Source organism: Anser anser (genome assembly GCF_964211835.1).
Source record: "Anser anser genome assembly, chromosome: 4".
In the NCBI taxonomy this organism is placed as follows: Eukaryota; Metazoa; Chordata; class Aves; order Anseriformes; family Anatidae; genus Anser; species Anser anser.
Genome location: NC_139724.1, coordinates 4,439,888 through 4,462,812, shown reverse-complemented (window position 1 = coordinate 4,462,812; position 22,925 = coordinate 4,439,888). Strand labels below are relative to the sequence as shown.

The 22,925-nt window shown below is 35.5% G+C and overlaps 1 protein-coding gene across 3 annotated transcripts in view; it reads left to right on the top strand.

Annotated features, from left to right (window-relative positions):
• SEC24B (SEC24 homolog B, COPII coat complex component) overlaps positions 1-22,925 on the top strand; it is a 44,042-nt gene that overhangs the window by 14,966 nt on the left and 6,151 nt on the right. For 2 of the 3 annotated variants that reach the window (XM_083833956.1, XM_083833958.1), the window contains exons 4-20: positions 3,232-3,336; positions 7,121-7,201; positions 9,211-9,395; positions 10,922-11,106; positions 12,255-12,357; positions 13,239-13,365; positions 13,939-14,048; positions 15,019-15,131; positions 16,277-16,395; positions 16,751-16,806; positions 17,121-17,327; positions 17,940-18,063; positions 18,696-18,854; positions 19,323-19,496; positions 20,158-20,268; positions 21,001-21,176; positions 22,763-22,900. In XM_083833956.1, the coding sequence (XP_083690082.1) occupies positions 3,232-3,336; positions 7,121-7,201; positions 9,211-9,395; positions 10,922-11,106; positions 12,255-12,357; positions 13,239-13,365; positions 13,939-14,048; positions 15,019-15,131; positions 16,277-16,395; positions 16,751-16,806; positions 17,121-17,327; positions 17,940-18,063; positions 18,696-18,854; positions 19,323-19,496; positions 20,158-20,268; positions 21,001-21,176; positions 22,763-22,900 (2,273 nt within the window). The remainder of the gene's footprint in view (positions 1-3,231; positions 3,337-7,120; positions 7,202-9,210; positions 9,396-10,921; positions 11,107-12,254; positions 12,358-13,238; positions 13,366-13,938; positions 14,049-15,018; positions 15,132-16,276; positions 16,396-16,750; positions 16,807-17,120; positions 17,328-17,939; positions 18,064-18,695; positions 18,855-19,322; positions 19,497-20,157; positions 20,269-21,000; positions 21,177-22,762; positions 22,901-22,925) is intronic. The other variant, XM_083833957.1, reaches the window with a different exon arrangement.

Genomic DNA, 22,925 nt, shown 5'->3' with positions numbered 1-22,925 from the left:
CTGTATTAAACCTGTTTCATTCATGTTTCTTATATAAATATCCATACTGAGTTATGCAGATAAACCTATCCACTTGAAAATGACATCGTAGAGATGAACTTCTGAGTGTGTGTATCCTGTCGGACCTTACAGACTTCCTTAGGTTTTGTGATGATGAGAGGAGCTGTTGAGTAAATGAAAATAATGTAAAGCAAAGAGTTTAAGAGTGGAGAAGAGGAGGTTTCATGTTGTAAAAATTACTGTTGGGAATAGAATAGTAGGGTGTTTTTAATGTCATGGTATGTGCATTGGAAAATATGAGGGTTAATGAGTAGAGAGGCAGTTAAAGAGCTTTAGAATATAGTATATTTTTGCATGTAGTTATTTCATTTTTGGTGGGGCTTCTATTATGAAACGTAACCCACATGAGTCTTTTGTGATGAGTGGTCGTTGCTTAAAATACCTAAATAGTTAGTTTATTTCATAGACAAACGAGTCCTTAACACAGTTTAGCCTTTTGCTTCCTCCCACAGATGTTTACAGGTGTCTGTAAAATAAGGTGGGATAAAGCATTAGTGTGCTGTTACTGTAATACAGGTGCACTAGTAACAGGGTTTACAGCTGTTGCAGTTTACGTTTGTGGTTGCATTTTAAGCCAGATGGGTGAAGTAATCTCATTCAAAATAAATAATGGTCTCAAAGTAAGCTTTCACACTTTTAAGAGTGGAAGATTTTAACAAGTTTTGGCCACTGTAAAAGATACTAAGCAGAACTGGGTTGCACAGCTGAGCGTGTGGTTGGATCGATATGGTGGCACTTGAATTGCTGTGTTCAGCCACCCATGGGTGTCCTTCGGTTGCTTTCTCCCACGTGCTATCCGCTGGGGGCTGTCTTTGGGCTGTGGACCAGGATGGGAGGCTTCCCCATCTCAGCCTGACATTTTAAACTAGTTTATTTTTTGGACAAATCAGCTCCCAGATTTGTTTGTTATTCTGGACAGTTGTGCTAGCAGAATGCTACAGTATCCTACATGCAGAAATTGGGAGTGCTGCTGGCAACAAAAATAGAAATACACCCAAACTGCTTAGGCAGCTGAGAGTCAAACCAGTCCTGCCTCCAGACCTCATAATGGCATAGTTTGTCATTACTTAATTCTGTCACTTGCATATTTCTATCGCTTCTCTGTATTCTTTCTGACTTGCCTACTTCATGTCTATGACCAGTAACTGGAAAAGGGAGACTGTTAGCAATAGGATTTTCTTTGCTTGCTCGTTTGTTTTTCCAAAAAGCATTCCTCCAAAGGGGCGTAGCAGAATGACTGATTCACTCCTTTCCTCCCGTTGGCCCGTGCTTGGCACGTTTGCATTGCTGTGCCCTTTCCAGGCACACCTACTTCCCTTCTTGCCCTACTGATGTGCTGTATGTCAGAGCTCTGTCTTTGCACTCATGCTGGGCTGAGCATCTTTCGCTTGGGCTCTACGTTTATGTTACACTGCATTTCTTGTTATCCTGTTCTGCTCTGAATCTTCTTCCCATTACTTACACGTTAATGGTTTTAAGTTGATTTTTCTCCTTCACCATAACACAGAATTCTCCTAGGCCTGAGAAAAAATGTGTTCTCTTCAGCTGTGGTCTGGTTTGGGGTTGTTTTGTTTTTTTCCAGTCCTCTGTATCGAGTGCATCCAGTGCCATCGTAAAAGATGAGAATAATGAAGCAGTCGAGTTAGTCCTGTGTGTTAACAGCACAGAGAAACTGAAGTATTGTGCCTTGGTTGCCTTCATCCTTGTGTCTTGTATTATGGAGAAACTTGACCGGAGTCACGGGAGCGATATGCGCCAGATGAAGTGAAATACTAACAGCGTCTTCTTCCTCTAAACTCTGTATCAAAGTTACAGCTTCTCAAGAATGTTGTGATAGGGTTTTGTTCTATTTTCTTTTTACTTTATCTGTAAACAGATGCTCTTTGCCTTGACTATGTTGTTTTTCTTAAATGAAATTGAAGCTGTCCTCTTGGGTTCATTCGTAACCTTTTTTAAAAAGACAGGAAAATAACAGCATTTGTAGGCCTTGTGTTAAACAAAACAAAGATTGGTATAGCAGATATAAGTTTTGGGTCAGGGGAGGATGAATTACCACAGTGGTTTCAGATTGTTTAACGTAGCTACAACACTTCCGTAGTGCATTATAGTGTTAAAATAAAATTAGAAAAAAATACGTAACAGTGATGCTGACACAGTGTTTCTACAGGGGAAAAAAAATCCAAACTCCTCAATTTTGAAGCCTTAAGATATTTTCTTGCAATAATGGCCCACTGGATTGCTGGGAGAGAAAGTTGCATTTCTTCTTAGGATCTCTCTGCCTGACTGCAAACATGTATTAAAATCTTTTCTAACACTGCCCCACACCAAGAGAAGCTTGAGATTTCTTGGAAGTGTTTAGGCTGCATTAGTAATGTCACACATTAATTATAAGCCATTGCTGTGTGCTTTACTGTGTTTAAAAATGGTATGTGTATGTGCTGCTTTTGTGTGTTGTTTACGTATGTTTGAAGTACATACTGTGTTAAAATATATACATGGTTTGGAGGTGCCTGTGAGTTGTCACCAGTGGACAGTGTATTTAGGTGCTCAAATATGGTCTATGAGCATGAATTTAGGCACCATTTTAAAATAACACTTAAGTTTTCAGGTTTACCTGATTTAAATTTCACTGGATGTGTTGCTGGAGTGTACGTTTGTACTCTTAACACACTGCAGCAGCAGTTTGTTTCATTGACATCTGGCAGCGTTCAGAATTCCAAAGTGAGTGCCTGCTGCCTTAAAAGGGCAGGTGTGCCAAGCAAAAGTTGTATATCAGTGTTTTAATAATGCAACTTAAAGTTACCTGGGAAAGAACACATTTATATATGCATATCACTTTATGAAAGTATTCCAGTGACCAAACTGATACATACACATAGACTTTCTACGTATGTTTTTAATAATTTACACACACACACAACTTTCTGCTAACTTCTGTATGCTACTAACACTTAACTAGCCCACTAAAAACTGCTTCTGCTGTACATAGTTCACATATGAACTATGGGTCTAGTGCTGTAGATGATCAAGGGTTGTAGATTTAACTATCTGCACGTTGGGATTTTCTCTGGAATGGCTGATTTCTCTCACTTTTAATGCAATGATTTGTGACTTTTGTTTTTCATCTTTCCTGTCTGTCTGACTCTTATGTTTGTGCTTTCCACTTCACAGGCATGCAGTATGGTGGATATGTTAATAATCAAGCTAGCTCTGCACCAGCTCCCTTGTCATCAAGTTCAGATGATGAGGAAGAGGATGAGGAGGATGAGGAAGCAGGTTGGCTTTAGCTTTACACCAGTATCTTGTTCTCTTCCTACTCAAGTTTTGTTCCATATTTGCATCCTCTGAAATTATTTTTCTTCCTTTAAGGCAGAAAGTTGCTCTGACTCATCACGAATCGAATTAACTAGAAATTTTCCAAATGTTAATAGTAGAGTAAGCAAAAAGGGGTTCAGCAGTGGCCATCAAATGTTTTGGTGTGTTTTTTTTGTCATATTAATATCAGATGTTTTATGTATCTCATTACATAATATTCACAACTTAAAAGACTCCCTGAGTTCTACCATTTCGATTTTCAGTGGGTTTTAAACTCTTAAGCAAAGATACCAAGCCATAGAAGTACAGACTGATAATTGTTTGTTTTACAAATTAATCAACTACATACCATTTTTATCATCATGTTAAACAGTGTTTACCTGGCTTCCCATTCTATATGTGGAGAAGTCTTATAATTAAGGTAGTAAATACTGAAAGGTGATAAGGGTGTTTATTTTAAGGCAGTGAATTCATTTGTGCTGCTTTTCTTCCTCCTCCTATGGCACATCTCTGCAATTCAGGAAGATAGGTTAAGTTTTATCCTGCTTGCTTTGTGGGGAAATTAAGTGCATTTGATGTTTTTAAGAAGCAGTTTGTCCTGCTTGATTGAAATGTCATGTTCTTGGCTGCAAGGATTCTGTCTGTATTTGTCAAAATTTCCTGGTTTTAAAAACTAGCTTAGTACCTCTTGCTACCTTAGTTTCTTGAGTCGTGTTGGAGTTTTTGTTTTTTTCTTCTGACTAATGCAAAACAAAGTTTGTTTTGGCAGTTTTGATGCGGCTGCTGTTTGGACCAGTTCTTCAGAATAAGTTAAAAGAACTGGGAGAGTTGTGTTTTTTTGGTCTTTTTCTTTTTTTTTCTTGCAGGGCTCCCTAGTGAGTGTCCTGCAGATAAATATCTTTGTCCAATCTCATCCCAAGGCTTTTGTCAAAGGAGATGTCCAATTTTTGTCAGCTGCAACCTTTTTCTCCTTACATTGTTCCTTAAACCTACCAGAGAGAGTTTTCATGCTTTCTGCCACCTGTATTTCTCAAGTTCTGTACTTCTGCTGAAGTCCTAGCCTTTGAGCTACCGTTGTAGTTAAATCTCTTATGCAAAAGAATGAAAGGGCACCCAGGCAGCCCATAAACTTCCTGGTTTATGCCCTATCACCAGGGGTGAATGTAAATCCTAACAGATTTCTAGCTCAGGATATGCAAGTGGTTTTATGAAAAACAGGTGTTGTACATCTGGTTGTCTCTGTTTACACAGCTTCTCAAAGCTGCTTTTTTTTTTTTGGTAGTTACATCTTTGAGTATGTTGCAAAACAGTTTAACAAACTGTGTAAAAGTGTAAGTCGTACTGATGTAAATAATCACATAATCCTAAAAGTATTTTATAAGCATTGTTTCTGTCTAGTCAGTTTTCTATTTTTTTCCTTTATAAACCTTTTCTTTCCCCTTTTTCCTAATGTGTTCTCTTGCTTGGTGCTTACAGTACTAAAGTAAATTGACAGCTGTCGTAGTTTAATTTAAGCATAGGACAACTGTTTCATTTTGTGGAAGTTCCTGTGTTTTTTGTTGAAGAAGAATCGGTGAGATTTCAGATACTTGTGGCCAGCTTAGAGTCTGAGCCTAGTGTGCAGGAAACTGCACAACTCATTGTTTTTGTAGACAACCACATATTCACGAGGAGAAGACAGAATGGGGCATAACGTAATTCTTGTAGGCATCAGTGCCTTAAAAAATTGAATGACCTTGAGAAGGAAAGGCCTTATGTGTAAGGTCTTCAGTAAGTATATAGGATGCTCAGTAAGAATTCATGTTCATGTTTTTAGTAGAAATACGACTAAGCTGATTAATTATAGCATGCATTTGAAATATTTTCTACTTTTACATATTTGCCAGATTATGCTGGAACTCTTACCTGTTCCAGCAGGACTTGAAGTATATAATATTTCCTTTTTAGCAAGTCACTGTGTCATTAATATCTTGTTAGGGAAAAGAATAAACAAATTTTACATGGAGCTGTTTTAGAGATGGTTAAGATTTTATGAATACAACTTACTGTGGAGAAAACTGTCTGTAACCAGTGACATAATAGTTAAATCAGAAAGCTTGAACTAGTCTCAGCTGTTCCAAGCTGTGCATATATCCTTCTGGTATTTTTTGGAAATGCAGAAAAATTCTTCTGGTCAGATGAAAACAATTAGTTGGAAACTAAAATCTTGATCTTGTTGACCTAGTAAAAGTGTATTTTGGCTTTTCAGTATTAGGACTTTGCAAACCTAGAAAAGCCATGTTCTTATTCGTGGTAGAGCACATAATAATGAATCCTGTTTCTTTCACTTTATAGAATAAATAATAATAATAAATAAATATTGCACTTACATTAATTTATAACGCTCAAAACCAAAGGGAAAATTGAGGGTGTGGGGGATACAGGACTGGAAACTGATGTATAAGTCTAACAGTGTTATTTTATATATATGTGTATATATATATTATTTTTTTTAATGTAAAATCTATCGTTAATTTTTGGACCTGTTTTTCTATTTCTTACCTGAATGCTTTAAAGACAACATGCTCAAAAATATTCTATACCATCATAACGTTGCCTTGGTATTAATAATGTTTCCCAGATTTCAGCGATGTTATATTCGCACAGCTGCAGGAGCATCTTTACTTGGAAACATCAGTTGAGGGGGGATTGAATCTCAAGTGTTTGGCCACTGAAGTGTTTCCCTTGAAATAGTTTTGGCTTCACAAAGGGATGTGTGGTCACGGTTGATCCTTCTGAGTAGAGCAGTATCAGCATCTCTCCTCTGCATCTGTACTGCTTGTCTTGCCACAAAATTTTTTTACTTTTTTTTTTTTTAATTTTGACTTACAATTACATTTCTGTTAAATTTCATGGCCTGTTTTTGTTAAGGAGCACATACATTTAATCTCATTGACCCTTTTTCTTTGGAAATGTACATAAAATGGCACCAGTAGAAATATTTTAAAATATATTTTCATGTAATGTTTTACAGTCAGATATTCAGAATATGTGCATAGGGTGAACTACGAATTAAGCATTAGCAGTCCCTCCAGAACCAATCAGCATGTGCTTGTCCATCTCCTCTTTCTAATTTCGACTCCTTATTTTCATTACTTTAGCACAGGTACTTTTTACATAGTTACTTTTGGCTGTACCAGACTTGTTCGTTCTATTTCAGTAGAAATTAGCTTTACATCAAAAACAAAAGAAGCTCTGAATAACAACAGTAGAGAAAGGAAGAAAGAATTAAATGCATCCGTTTTGCCTGGAGTGGGAATGGTATGTGATTGTTCTGAAGACAATAGGAATCTTGTGTCGTGGAGGAAGTCATGACAGAGACTAGTTTAACAATGTCATATGTTACTTCATTTCACCTAGTCTAGAAACACATGATAATTTATTAGAAAAATATTTTTTGTTTCAAGGAACAACTTTTTTCCATTGTTTTTGCCCTCCTGTTTTTCCTTCTTTTGATGTTTGGTGTGTGTTTGCTTAATACCATGCTGATTATTTGTCTCTTTTTTTTTTTTTTACCCTCTCCTTTTTGCAGTGATAATTGCTTTCAAGTCATAGGGCTGAAGTGGTCTTCCCTTTTTCTTTTCTCCCCAGAATCTTTCTTCAGTTTCTTATATAAGTTTTTTTGAAAATATCTTAGTCTTTCTTAAAAATTTTTCAAAAATTTGCTGTTTCTGAGTCACCTAACTTTATTTTTTTCCCTCCCTAGCAATTGATAGTTCTTCTACTACTAGCAGTGCCTCTCCTGTTCTGAACAATTATGATGCCCTGGAAGGAGGTGGCTATCCAGGTGAGCCGTTTGTTGTTGCATGTTGATTTCAAATTGTTTGCTTAAATTGACTTAAATGTTTGCTATGATTTTTTTCCTGATTTTGATGTTGATTATTATTAATTAACAAACAGTTTAGAGGAGTTGCCTTTCACCTATGTATGGAAGGGGGCAAATCATCAGAGAAAACCAAGCTTGCTTTTTAAAAATCTCACAGTTTTAACGCTAAAGTTGGACAAATAGTTTAATAAAACCTCCCTGTATCATAAGTCATACTTTCTGTTGTAATATTGAGGCTAGTGCCGGAAGTATGCTCTGTGTGAAAGCAGGTATCTTTCTCTAGGTTATGCTGTTTGCCTGATTGTGTTGGCATTAGTAGCCGATAATAGTTGACACACGCCACTGACGTTTTGAGAGACCAAAGGTAACAGTTTGCAGAGATGCTTGGATCAGGTTATTTTCTTCTGTTTTTTCTACATGTAAAGAAAATGTGAAAAATATGGATGCTATGTCACTTATTTTTATCTCTAGAAATATCAGGAATGTCAGGTTTATATTATATGATCTTACTACCAGACTAACTCAGTCTTGAAATCTCATATTGGGAATAGGTGGCAAAGATTCTGTTCCTTGTAGATATGTTAGTCAATATTCTAAATGATTGGATTAATTTTGGGGGTGTCTGCCTCTGACATTGCTCTGACCTGGGAAAATGTCACAGTAGTTTGCTTACGTGATGGGTTCCTATTTAAAGTGAAGTCTGTCAAAATCTTGATGCAGCTGTCCATATAGGGTCTAGCCCTTGCAGTTAAGGGCAGAAAAGGCATGGCTGCAGGATTATGAATTTTAATTTCTTAGCTAATAAATAAGCTTCTTGGTCCTGCTGAAGGTGTATTAAAAAATAGCTTGTTCCTTTTGTTTTTCTTGAAGAGTAACAGGGTCAGCTTTAAGTGATCCCCACCCCAACTGCTCAAGCCAAACCTAGTTTCTTAGAGGTTGGGTTCATGAGTGATCCACCCTTCACTTCCCTGCAGATTTTTACCAAGCCTGAATCCTTCTGAAACTTATCTCGTATTTGAAGGCATTAAATTCTTGAGTATCACAGAATCATCTAGGTTGGAAGAGAGCTCCAAGATCCATCTAGTCCAGCCTCTGACCTAACACTAACAAGTCCTCCACTAAACCATATCACTAAGCTCTACATCTAAACATCTTTTAAAGACCTCCAGGGATGGTGCCTGAACCACTTCCCTGGGCAGCCTATTCCAGTGCTGACTATCAACCAATACTTCCAGGTCCTTCTCTGCCAGGCAGCTTTCCAACCACTCATCTCCCAGCCTGTAGCGCTGCTTGGGGTTGTTGTGCCCCAGGTGTAGGAGTAGTTCTGTCTCTTTACAGCTGTTGGATTTTCTATGATTTGAGGACTATATGTTGCTTCAATTTAATCTTTAACAACAGTGAGACCAAACTGTGCTGCAGGGATATACTTGAGTTACTTCAAGAAAAGAACTCTCTCTACATTTAGAGAATAGTTCTTTCATGTCAACCTTATGTTTTAAAAGTATTCATAAGTAGCTAGAGAGACTGAGCATGAATAGTCTCTTCTGCAATTTATGTCAAGGGCAAATCTTGGAATATAATGTAGTTACAAGGATGGGGTTGGACTTTATATATATATATATATATATAAAATATTTACTTTTTAGTTGCAATGCTTGTCTTTTTTGAAAGCTGTGGGTTTGTTTTGTTTTGGTAGAACAACATTTTGAAGTTTATCTTAATAAACACATAGGTCTATGGTTGTCTTCCCAAGTGTACCCTCCTTATCAGCATCAGCTCCAGTACTCTGACTTGCTAATGGCTTACAATTTTTTATATAGTCAATGAAGATTAAAAAAATCTTGATGGATAGTGCGAAAAATTATAAGTGGAAAAAGTGTTGCTTGTTAAGCATTCAGGAGTTTACATAGAAACTAAGAAATAGAAAGTATATTGAGTATCTGTGGGATTTTTTTTTTTTGTCCTTCCAGAGACACGTTCTGTGACCAGCAGCCCAGTTCCTGCTCCATCAGCCCCCCAAACATCAAAAACTTCCAAGCCCTTTGGTTATGGATATCCAGCACTGCAGCCTGGCTACCAAAATACAGCGCCACCTACTCCTGTGCAGCAGCCCAGTAATCCAGGCCACCATCCTGGGTTTCAGCATTATCCACAGGTTCATATTTTTATTCTGAAAGTTACTTGATGAAGTAATGAAAAGTCTTTCCAAGTCTTATTTTTACAGCTTCTGGACCATTAAATTCTGAGTATAATGCTTGTGTCATAGCGCTGGTGTTAACTTCTTATTAGAAGGCTTCTGAAGTAAGATTTTAAGTGTATCTCCAAATAATCAGGCTTTGCCAGTTCACTTTACTGGTTATTGATAGCAGCCACAATTTTAAGGTTTATTGTTTTAAAGGCCTATCCTTTATTGATAGGAAATTGTGAAGAAGTGTAATGAAGTGCCTTATCACCTAGCACACGTTTGCTCGTAGCGGTACCCCTGGTGTAGAAAACCAAACCTTCTGTTTTGTATATCCCATTCTTTCTGAAATAGGCCCAGCAAGCAAATCCACCAAAACTACTGCTGTTCATGATCAGAATTCCTTATTGATCTGAGCATAATACAATAAGGAAGTATGTAATAGTCAGAATTGAGGGCTTTCATTGTTACAGACGTAATGTAAAATCTGACGAAGTATTTTTTTTTTTCCAGTTGAAATAAATAATTCTGTTCAACATAGCTTTGTCTACCTATTTTTGTCCTTTTTTTGTGTGATTTCAGGGGTAAGTGGCACTAACTTGAGTACTGGCAGGTGTTAATTTGGAAAACTTACAGCTTAGTGATCTCTCTAAAGCTGTGTTAATCATCTTTATTATGATAGCACTGTTTGAATTCAAATACTATGTATAATGAATCTGAAATTGTTTTAAATTGAAAACTCAAAGCTTAACCTAGTTTTGAGCTCCTAAGCTTGCAACAGCTTTGTAATGTTCTTTCATAGAACCAGCAAGGCTTATGATGAAGTCCAAGACCTCTCTTTCATTGAGGAGACATAATGAGAAGGAGGCATCTTAATTGCAGATTCCAGCCACGTAGCAGGTGGATGATAGTGAAGATGCAGCTAAGTTATTTTCCAGAGCACACTGTTAAAGGACAAAAAACTGCTAGGTGCAACAGGTGAAATTCCAGTTGGATATAAAAAGTGAAAATTCTTCAGAGTTTGCTTTTGGGAAGCATTAGAGTAAGTGGTGCTGTGAAATCGTCTGTCCTTGGGGACTTTCAAAATTCGCCTCGTCAAGGCTATGAGCAACCTGATCTAACTTTGAAGGTAGCCTTTCATGAGCACTGCCGGCTCATGTGAAGCTCTTCATCCACCAGAACCCCAAAGTCCTTCTCTGCAGAGCTGCTCTCAATGAATTCTTCTCCCAGTCTGTGCTCATGTCTGGGATTGCCCTAACCCAGATGCAACACCTTGCGTTTGGATTTGTTGAATCTCATGCAGTTCACGTGGGCCCACTTCTCAAGCTTGTCCAGATCCCTTTGGATGGCATCCCTTCCTTCTGTTCTGTCAACTGCACCACTCAGCTTGGTGTCATCTGCAAACTTGCTGAGGGTGCACTCGACCCCGCTGTCTATGTCATAAGTTATATAAACATGATTGTATATTTATGATTTGCAATGCTCTTGCTTTTTTCCAGCAATATCCAGGTGTGAACCAGCTGTCCTCTTCCTTAGGAGGGTTAAGTCTACAGCATTCTCAGCAGCCAGAAGGCTTGAGACCAGTAAACCTTACACAAGACAGGAATATTTTGCCTGTATCTTCAGTTCCAGCTCCTGTGCCTAACTTGAATTCTGATCTTAGGAAATTAAACTGCAGTCCAGAGTAAGTATAGTATGTCTAGAACAGCATGTTATGTTTTTCAGTTACTATTAATTATTTAAACCATCAAAAAATGTGTAAACAGGCCCCTAATTTGAAATCTTAAAGTTAATATAATCCTGTTCACTTGAAAATAAGTATCCTCTGCATCCTTATGCAAAACTTGAAGTTGTCCATGTCAGAACATATGCAGTGTGAGTATAGTTTACTTATTAAAAAATTAAGAAACCTGCTAAATCTCTGTCTTGTTTTATCCATCTAAAAAAAAATCTGCTAATAAACACTTTCATGTTATGCAGTACATTTCATGGAATATTTTTATAATATTGCATAGGATTTTGTTCCAGAAAACTATGATGATCATGCCTTAATATACTAAATCAACTGTGAGTATGTTCTATCACCATCATACTGCAATTACGTTGAATACTTTCACCTCTAATTATCATTAATCTGCTTTCCCAAGTCAAGTGCAGCTAGATACAGTGAAAATTGCTCTCCCACAAAGATCTTAATTCTAATTAAAAAAATAAAAATCCACTGCCCTGGATTAACTAAGGTGACTGCCATATTGACAGTGCATGGTCCCACCAGAAAACAGAAGGCACAGCTGGGTGTCTCAAAATCAGTCTTAGGCATGGAACACTTTGGACAGTACTATCGATGCCTTGGGCTTCTTTAGCGCGTTTTTTTTAGCTTGAAGTCAATCCTGCTCTTTACATACATGAACAAAAATAAAAGGCTGTGACTCTTCCAGTATTTGAGCTTCTTTTCTACCATATTCTTACATAAATTTTACTTTCTAAGAACTAGTAAATTTCGTATTCCTCCTTTAGTTCTTTACTTCATCAAAAAAAAAATCTTCAGAATGAATAAAAACTGTCATTTTAAATTGAGCATTGTACCTAAAGCAGTTTTTTCCTTTGTTTTAAGTTTGTTTTTCTGTATTTGCATTGCTGAAATTGGGGGGATTTTGTTTTGATTCTTCAGGAGGATTTTTAATCATTTTCCATTACTTTTGTTTATCTTTAAATCAGTTTCATTAAATCTGTGGTTTCTTAAATGTCAAAGTTCTTTAAAATCGGGTGTTAATATGATGTTTTTATCATCTTTTGAAAGTTTTCAACTAAGTGGTTTTAATTTCTTTTCAGTTCATTTCGATGTACGCTGACAAATATTCCACAGACACAGGCTTTGTTAAACAAAGCTAAGCTTCCATTGGGTTTGTTGCTACATCCCTTCAGAGACTTAACGGTAAAGTAGCTTACTTTTTTAATATATGTATATTTGATGCACGTATATGTCCCATTTTGGTTTAGACAGAATAAAATGTAATGAAGTATAATTGCTAAATTTAGCAATTCAAAAAAAAAGTTTGCAAATGAAAAACGAGGCAAAAGAAAGCTTGCAATTGCTACCTCACTGAACTTTGTAAAGACTTTGGACATGCCTGCCCTAACTTTTTTTTTTCTTGGAATGACTAACCAAGATTTGCTTGCTACTAGTAGTTCTCTGAAGCTCTGAATTGAAGTTTTGATTGTTGGACTCAAAACTGTCATATACCTCTTAAAAAGGTGTTTACTTTGCTCTCTTGAAAAGAGGTGTGCTAATGGGAGTATTACTGGCATGATAATTGCTGTCAGTAGAATCTGAACACAATATATGATTGAAGCCTTGTTCAGAACTCTTAAGCCACTCTTCTCCCTCTGGTTTGTTTATAATTATTTAAAAGGTGAATAACTATCTAGTGCAACCTTTTTTTCGTATCCTGTGTGTTCTTTGACATGTAAGGTTTGCTGTCTAGCATTGTTAGTCAAAGTCATCCTGTCTTTGATAATTTCTTTTACCATAGTAGGCATGTTATCATGCCTGTGTAATTTGATTTCATTAAAGATTTTATTGCATTGAGAATGAATGAGATTGGATTAAGATAATTTTAAATATTATTTACGATTTTAAAGGGAATTTTTAATAGGCATTGTTACTGCTACATGAAAATGGCCTAAAAAAAGATAGAATGAAAGATGATAGAGTATATAGGCTTTTGAAGCTTTTATGCACTGTACTGTACAATAATGTTCTTCGTAAAATGTATTACATGCCTTTTGTTACAGTTTTCCGTTGTTTCTTTTTAGCAATTACCAGTAATAACATCAAGCACGATAGTGAGATGCAGATCCTGCAGGACATATATCAACCCTTTTGTTTCTTTCATTGATCAAAGGAGGTGGAAATGCAATCTGTGCTACAGAGTGAATGATGGTAAGTTTTGTAACAGAAGATGCTTGCATTAATATCTCTTTCAAGTATTTGCATCATATCCACCCATGGGGTACTCCAAATGGATGCTAGTATAGTTCTTAATGTGTTTTTTAAATCTCGAGGTTTTAAGTCAGACATAACGTGCATTTCCTGAAGGAAAAGCTCTTTTTGCAATTCTGTGGGAGACAGAGAGGATGTAATCAAATTACCCTGATTACTTCTGTAATAAAATGAACTTACTCCATCAACTGCTGTTGCAATATGCAAATGGTAGGATGATGACAGCTAATGTCTGCAACCTAAGCCAGATACTATCATAAACAATACAGATTGAAGCTTGTTGTGAAATACTCTTTGCATTTCTGTTTTAAATTTGGAGCTATATTACTACTGAAAATAAAGCTTTTTTTGTTTCTAGCTATTTACCTTTGATGTTATGTGGGATACTTGAAATGTTATATATCCTTAATCTGAATTATTTTTCTTTAATTAATTGCAATGTCTGCATTAGTTTAGATTCCATAATGGTTTTTGTTTGGTGGCAAACATAAATTTTGGAAACTTTTTTTGTAGTTCCTGAAGAATTTATGTATAATCCCCTGACACGATCTTACGGAGAGCCGCACAAACGTCCAGAGGTCCAAAATTCTACAGTGGAATTCATTGCTTCCTCTGACTACATGGTAAAAAAAAAAAAAAAAAATGTTTTCATGGCGATTTTCCACAAAATTGCACATTAATATAAATACATTTGCAATTAACATTGCGTATTACTCCAGTGGTACATATTAATTTTCCCATGAAGGTCCTCTAAGACCAAAGAAGAGTTCATATTTTGGTTTTTGGCAAATACGTATATTGAGAGATTTGTCAGTTAAAGGCAATTACAATGTATGTAGCTGTCCTGTGCAGTTTAACATTGTATAGTCTGTTTTGAGTCTGATGCAATCTAGCATCTGGGTCTTTCCCACATTATGAAGAGGTTTTGAAAGACCGATAGTGAAATAATGAAAGAATTAAATTGGGTTCAATTTTTTAATTAGTAATCTCACAAACATGATTCTAACTAGGAATCAACCTATGATTGCTGCGGCAGTATCCTTGTTAGAAGGATAAACAAGGCGTGGAAAGAGGTCCTGTTCATAATGACACTATAACCACAGCAAAAATAAATTGTTCTCTTGAATTAGAATTGGAACAGGGTAGCCAAGATATTTCAAATGAATAAATACAGCTTGTTACATGGCTGGAAAAAGGTTGTAGGTAGAATATTGCAACTCAGATTAATGGATAGCGTTGTCCACATTCAGAAAGAATAGTTTTGAAGAGCAAAGTCTGTATCTGGCATAAAAAAAAACACTTATGTTTGAGTTTACTGTTGGAAGGAAAGATTTAAATATCCGATTTCCACTCAGAAGCGTAACTTGTGCTTATTGCAAATAGGGTTTATTAACCGCCGGGAATTGTGTTCAAATCTATTCACATGACTGTTAGTTGTTTAATTTCATTTTATTTCATGATGTGTAGTTTGTATTATTCGAAGTATTCCCTTTGCCCACGTCCCTTTCTAATAACTAAACACTTTTACTATTTCTTTTAATATGATTTTTGAATTATTTTATTTTATTTTTTTGTTTGTTTTTTACTTTGTAGCTTCGTCCTCCTCAGCCTGCGGTATATTTATTTGTTTTAGATGTCTCTCATAATGCAGTGGAGGCTGGATATTTGACAATACTCTGCAATTCATTGCTGGAAAACCTAGACAAGTAAGATTATAAATAACCTTTTCAAATTACCTAACAGGTGATTATGAACAATACTAACCTACAGTTTTGAAGAAAACTTGCATATAAGGTTTAAATGAGCTGTCTCTCAAGGACAGATGTTCTGTTGCATGAGATCCTGAAATGAAACTTATGTATCTTAAAGCCAAGAACAACAATAAAAAAAAAAATACAACAACCCAGCTGAGAGGCATCTTCCCTTTATGTGATTAAAGATGGATCTGCAAAGAATTTGCTTAAAGAATATTTATTTGCAAAGAATATTTAGCTGTAACTTGTAACAACATGTTGATTCTACAAACATCTGAAGTGCTCTTTTATGTTTAAGAACAACAAAAATAATTAAATTACAGCAATTAAATTCGTCAGGTTTTGTGTGCTGAAGCAGCTGAGGTGCTGCATGCTGGAGTGCTGTGACCACTAGTGTGGACTACCTAGTTGAACTGTGTTGTCAGTTGGGTTTTTTAGATCACAGTTACCTAGATCAACCAGTGCCACTTTCTGTATGTTCCTCATTTTTGCACTGGAACAATATGTGTGGGATTTTTGTTCGTGCTTTTATGTGAGGATTGATAAACTTCACTATGGTCATGTCTTTTGAAAACTAATTTTTCATTCTTTAGAGGATGAAAAGAGGATGAAACTCTGAAAATTATTTTCTACAAAGTTGTCTTAGGAAATTTTTCTTTTTGATAACGACACCAGCATGTACATATAATTCTTCTCTTACATTTATTATATTTTTTGTTCAGAGTATTACTCGTATTTTGTTAACAGATTCTCAGAAGTATACTAATTTATTTTTTAGAAAAATTCATGAAATCTCATGCAAAGCCTACACAAAAATCAGTACATCCAATTAATTTATATCCAGATGGCAAGAACCAACTTTTGCCTCTTACTTTTGTTGAAAGTCAAGGTTTTCAGCACTTGATGAGTTATATTTGCAGACCCATTTAGTCTGCAAATTCTAGAAATTCCATTTAGTTTTTCTGACTGTGTTTTTAATGCTATATATAAAAATATGGTCCACAGGATAACTAAATATTGCATTGTAGAGACACTGGATTTTGGTTTAGAGAAATTTAGGGCTTAATGGTTTGTTTTGTTCTGTTTTAATGTTTCAGGCTGCCTGGAGACTCAAGAACAAGAATAGGGTTCATAACTTTTGACAGCACTGTTCATTTTTACAACTTGCAAGAAGGTTTATCTCAGCCTCAGATGCTGATTGTTTCAGATATTGATGGTAAGTAACTACATTTTTGAGAAGCTCCTTTTTTTTTTTTTTTTTAACTCCAATGGAAAGATTGCCTCTTACATATTCTGGTATTAGGGTAATTTTATTAAAATGAGAGGGAATGTATTTTTCAAAAAGAGTCGTATACTTTTTGCAGAATAGTTGGTATTTTAACAAGTGCAATTCAAATATTAATTTTTTCTTTGAACAAAGCAAGCTTTGCTGAGATTACTTTTCACTCTAATATGTTATCAGAAAAGTAGACTTTATTTAGTGGCACTTGTATCTATGGACAATGAGCTGTTTTGTTCTATTTTAATGTTATTTTTTATTTACTAAAGTGTTTTTTCCATTTTCCCTACAGATATTTTCCTTCCTACACCAGACAGTTTACTTGTAAATCTCCATGAAAGCAAAGAGGTATGACTACTCAAAATAGATCACTACATTGAAGCAGTTAAATATTCAAAATAGATGTTTTTAAAAAAACTTTTAATTCAAGACTATATGTTATGTGTAATTCCAGTGTTACTTTTTAATTATAAAAATATTACACTTTGTTCAACACAGTGTAGTTTTAAAAGTTCTAACTGTTTTTCCCAATTTGTTTAAACTGAGCTGAAATATTTGGTACAGATTGTTCATCATTTTGGTGGTGGCACTACAGCTTTTTAGAAATAGCAGAAAATCTTAAGATTGTAAATCTCATAAGCCGCTTTCAATCTATTTTGCAGCTGATAAAAGATCTACTGAATGCATTCCCAAATATGTTCACCAATACAAGAGAAACACACAGCGCGTTGGGCCCTGCTCTTCAGGCTGCATTTAAACTGATGTCTCCAACAGGAGGTCGGATATCTGTGTTTCAAACGCAGTTACCATCCTTGGGTGCAGGGCTTTTGCATTCCAGAGAAGATCCCAATCAAAGGTCAAGCACAAAGGTATAAAAATTTCATTAATTATTCATCTCAGGAGCCTAGGGACTGAACGTTTCTGACTTACATCGTCTATAGACCAACTCTTGTTTTTTGTTTATAGCAATTAGCTAACTTTTAAATATTCAGTGTCTGTGCATGTATGATCAATAATTTATACATGCGTGTGTTTCTCGACAGCAAAACCTTTTTTTCTTGACAGCGAGAAGAAGCTGCAAGTATGTTTTGACTCAATTTATTATCAACCAAGGCTTTGAATATATATATATATATATCATGTGTATATATATATATAAAACTACACCTAAAACACGATTTCTTATTATTTTTGGCATTGTAAATAAAGTATCTAGTAAATGTTAGAGTTACATGCATGTTTATTTGTATGAGAGTGTAAACTTCTTTGAAGTGAGTATTATACCTGCTTGTAAAGATGATCTAAAAGAATGTGCAACATAAAATAATTTCTGCGGGTATTTTGAAATGCCTATAAAATTTTACTTAAATGAAACTTACTTATGATACTTTGCTATTGAATGGTATATCTGTTGTTCCTTAAATTCTTATGGAAGCACAATCACTATTTTAATTCTTTTCCATGTAACTTTTTCACCAAAGGTGGTCCAACATCTTGGTCCAGCTACGGATTTTTATAAGAAGTTGGCATTGGACTGTTCAGGCCAACAGATTGCTGTGGATTTATTTCTCTTAAGTTCGCAGTATTCTGATCTAGCTTCTCTTGGTAAGGAGTGCCTAATATATGTATTTGTTCCTCCCAAAGTGTTGTCTGTCTTTGAAAAGCACAGGCTACCTCAGGAATTCTTTGATCTTGTAAGTCTTTATGCACTCTTGTAAATGCAGCTAATACTGCATAGGAATTGACTTAGAAGTTGATATCAGAAAAGAACAGGAGTATTGGATTGGTAGTATCAAAGACAATTTATTCTGAGATTTCAGTTTTAAACTAGAAAGTACTCTTCTGCTCAAAAATAGAAAACAGGTAGATGGCAGGAAACGAATAAAGTTTAATCATAGCAGGAGAACGCAGTACTCACCTTTCAGTATTAAACTAGGATTTGTCTCTGCACACACACTTAGTTTTATGTCTACGTCATCAAATATTCTTGCAAGCACTCCGTACTACCTTTGGCAGCTAAGACAGGTTATTGAAGTAAGTGTATATTGAGCTAACTGTGTATTGGAGTGACTTGTTAATGTCTTCAGTGGCCTGAGTCAAGGGCAGCTCTTGTCGTCTTACAGATGTGGTTCATATCAGGAAAAAGGTCAATACAGATGTGACTTGAAGAACATTTTACACAATCTTCATGTCCTGACCTCACGGTTTACCTTCTAACATCTTTTCTTCCTTCACAGCTTGCATGTCCAAATACTCTGCTGGGTGCATCTATTATTATCCGTCTTTTCATCATATCCATAATCCTGCTCAGGCTGAAAAGTTGCAAAAAGACCTTAAAAGATACCTTACGAGGAAGATTGGTTTTGAGGCAGTTATGCGCATAAGATGCACAAAAGGTATATTGTAAATACTCTTACATATGGGAAAACACATGTAAACATGTTAACTGTCATTTTGAATGTGCTTAGTCTTCAACAAGATTAAATTTCAATCTGTGTTTCTTTCACTGAAGAATCATATTTTTGTCACCTTTCCATCAGTATGTGCTGTTAGCTTTTGCTATTTGGATATTAGTTGTTTTTTTGTTCCAGTTTTTAGTTAAGACTGCACCATCTCATTTCAACCACGTTGAAATGTGTAGTGTAAGAGCATCGTTCAGTTTGGAGCATTCAAAATTGGACATGAAATGTATGGGATCACTCTGAAAGGTGTGATGATTCCTATAATAACCGATTCTGCTTAATATTTGGCATAAATATTTTTTACTGTATTTTTAAAACATAAGGACTGTGGGCTTTAATTATTGAAGGAAGTTTTTCATGCTGTTACAACCTCATTGTCTGAATTATTTCATCTGCTTCTAGGTCTTTCTATACACACTTTTCATGGGAACTTTTTTGTACGATCAACTGATTTATTATCCCTTGCCAATGTCAATCCTGATGCTGGATTTGCAGTACAAATGTCCATTGAGGAAAGTCTCGCTGACACATCCTTGGTTTGTTTTCAAACAGCTCTTTTGTATACTTCCAGCAAAGGTAAAGGCATTCAAATGAATTGACCACTGTTTTTGTTGGGTTTGTTTTTAAGGTAATGTTTGTATAGCTCTTTGCACAGCCTTTTGTTGATCTTTATAACTTAGGGGAATCTTGTCAAAGTTAGGGAACCTACTTGGCAGTTAGTCACATAACATAAAACTTCATAAGCTCTATTTTGATGGAAAAATGGAATTTATCTCAATTTTACGTAATCTTGTTCAACAACTTTCCTTAAAAGGCATATCATTGTTATAAGCAGTAACATATTTGGCACTTAATTTATCCAAAATCACAGAGCCATGAAGGTGGTGGATGCCAGTGTACCGGGTGGGCATAAAGAATAGCAGCTACTTTCTATTGTGGAGGATGCCACAAATTTTAGAATGGCAAACTACATACTTCATCTGTGCAGTCAAAATGCTTGGTGTGGACATTATAAAGTAGTTCATGTTATGAACCTGTGTTGGTTATTCAGTTGAATACTTGAGAGCATTTCAGAATTTGAGACAGGAGTGAGAAATGGCATTACAGCAAACTCCTGACTGGTGTGTTTTTACCAAGAGTGCGTCTTGGACGAGAGGAGATGCGCTGTAATGACTGAATTTGGATACCTCTTCCTACCAAGCAGTACTGTGTGATGATTTCTACTTATTTTTATTAGGTGAACGTCGAATTCGAGTGCACACACTTTGCTTGCCTGTAGTAAATTCGTTGGCTGATGTATATGCAGGAGCAGATGTACAAGCAGTTGTATGCCTCTTAGCAAACATGGGTGAGTTTCAAATGTCTTTTCAGGTGTTCTCTTTTAAAGTAGCAAATGAAGCCTGGCTATTCATTTTCCTGTTTTTTTTTTTTTTTGTGCTTTAAAAAAAAAAAAAAACGGGAATGGGGAGTACTTCTGACATCTCCACTTTCTGTGTTAGTTTTCCGTGCTTTCAACCTGCCATTGCTAGATTGAGGATCCTTGCTTATTCCCTACGCATGGGCCACAAGTGGATGTTTCATAGATTGATCTCTGCTTGTGAATGTTATGGCTCCGTGCAGGATTTTAGTGTATGCCATGTTGTATATTAGTAGTCAAATGAATTACAAAAAATGAACAGTACTTCTGTATCTTGTCTCAAATGTGCATTCAGTCCAGCAGGTGGCTTCCTCCAACCAAAAGATTTGCAGCTTTTTCTTAGCAGAGAAAGATGGAACTTAAGTTGCGCAAACTGTTATGCTGTGGAAACGATGAGAGAACATTATTTTTGATTTTTTGTCAGAAGAATTGTTGCAAATCATCTTGGATGTGCAATAGCGAATAATTTAATCAATAGCTAACCTACTTGCATAATATTTAAAACATGATGTGTACGTAGTCTCGTGTTCATACTACAGCTTAAATCAAGTATTAAAACTCCTATTTTTATTTTTTTAAGCATTGTAAAAGGAAGCTTCTGTATGGAAAACGGAATGAATGAGGTAAACTCTACTAACCTTTTTTATTCTTCTAATCCAACAGCGGTGGATCGCTCAGTTTCATCTAGTCTTGCAGATGCAAGAGATGCCTTAGTTAATGCTGTGGTAGATTCTTTGTCAGCGTATATGTCAACTGCCTCAAATCTGCAGCAGTCCATGCTGATAGCACCAAATTCCCTCAAGTTGTTTCCATTGTATGTTTTGGCTCTTCTCAAACAGGTATGTGTAAGCTAGTAGTAGTGACGTTTGATTCATTGTTTCATTGGAGGAATTGAGCAATGTCCTTTCCTATAATTATCAAAATAGAGTTTTCCTTTTTGAACTTACAGGATGGAAACAAAAAATGACCAAGCTTATTTTAACTGATTAGTGCCTGAACAGTTTTTTGTTTTTACATGAATTTTAAAATATAGTTTGTTACTTGATTTTACAGTGAAAATCATAATATATATTGTAGCAGCAATTCTTAGATTCTTTTGGCAACTAATTAAAGTTGCCCAAGGGGGTTGTTGTAAGTCTCTTATTAGTACTTCATTTTATTTTGTGAAGGAAAATCATACAGTTTTCAGTGCACGTGTTTGTATTTTCAGGTACTAAGAAGGAAAATTTAATTTCCATGGAAATGAAATGAAACATATTAAAGAAGCTAAAGTGAACAGTTTAAAGTTCACATAAAAGTAGTTACTGCTTTTTGATTTTTTTAATATATTTTGTGCTAACAAAAGTCATACTTAAATATAATGAGAGTTTACTGCAGGGTTTTATCTTCAATAAATCTCATAGCTTCAAGGTATTTAGTGCTTGACAGTTGAGTGTTCATTTTTTCTTATTATAAACAAAGATTTATATAAATTATGTAAGAAATATGATCATAATCATTTATTTTTATTTGGCTTTGTGATGATTTTAGTGTCTAATATACTGATTAGGACTTTTTAGCACTCACGTAAGTAAAGCAAGTAATAGTGGGGGGAAAAAAAAACAGCCCCATGTAGTATCAGGGGAATCTGGGTAAAAGATAGCTTAGAGTAAGAGCTGCTGAGAAAATAAGTAATTTTTAGAGGTTTTACCTTTATTAGCAATAATAAGAAACTAAAACTGGAAAAAGAGGATTTGCATACACAGCTTTGGTGGAGAGGTGAATTTGCACATTGATTGTAGGAATATTCTCCATTCAATCAGAAGATGGTGCTTTCTCCATTGTGTTGTTACCGAGAGAATAGTCTTATCGGTTGCTTCTGGGGGAGAGCTGAAAAATCCAATAGGATGGAGAGTTAGGAAATAAATCTTTATTCTATGAGAGCCTGGTTTCTGCTATAAGATACGGAAGTATATTTCCATTTTTTTCTTACCATTTTGTCTTCGCTAATATAAAATCAGATTCCATCTTACTCTCCACTTGAGTATCATTTTTGAACCCTGCTGGGCTCTCTTCTTCCTATGTCATTGTGTCAGTGAATTTCAAAGGCCAGTAACCACTCATAAAGCATGAAAATGTGAAATGCTGGTCCTACCACACAAACATTTTACACAGTGGGAGATTTTTTTTAATCTTTCTTCTTTTTCATCAGTAAGGAGGGAGAATGGATAAAGTTTTAAAAGGTATTCAACTTGTATTTAATAAGGAATTTTCTAACATAGCGTATGTTTTTATAATAAACTGGGATTTTCTGATGTATCTAGGTAAGATGCATGTCTTTACAAAAGCTTTGTTATCTTTAATTGACAATCCCCCAAAATAGGAAATACACTGTTTAGGTGTGACATAAAATACAGGTTTCATGATTAACAATATTTTCTTACAGAAAGCCTTTAGAACAGGCACTAGTACACGCTTGGATGATCGTGTATATGCGATGTGCCAGATAAAGAGTCAGCCTCTCATTCACCTGATGAAAATGATACATCCCAACTTGTACAGAATAGACAAGCTAACTGACGAGGTAATGTACGAAGCCTGTTTTGTAA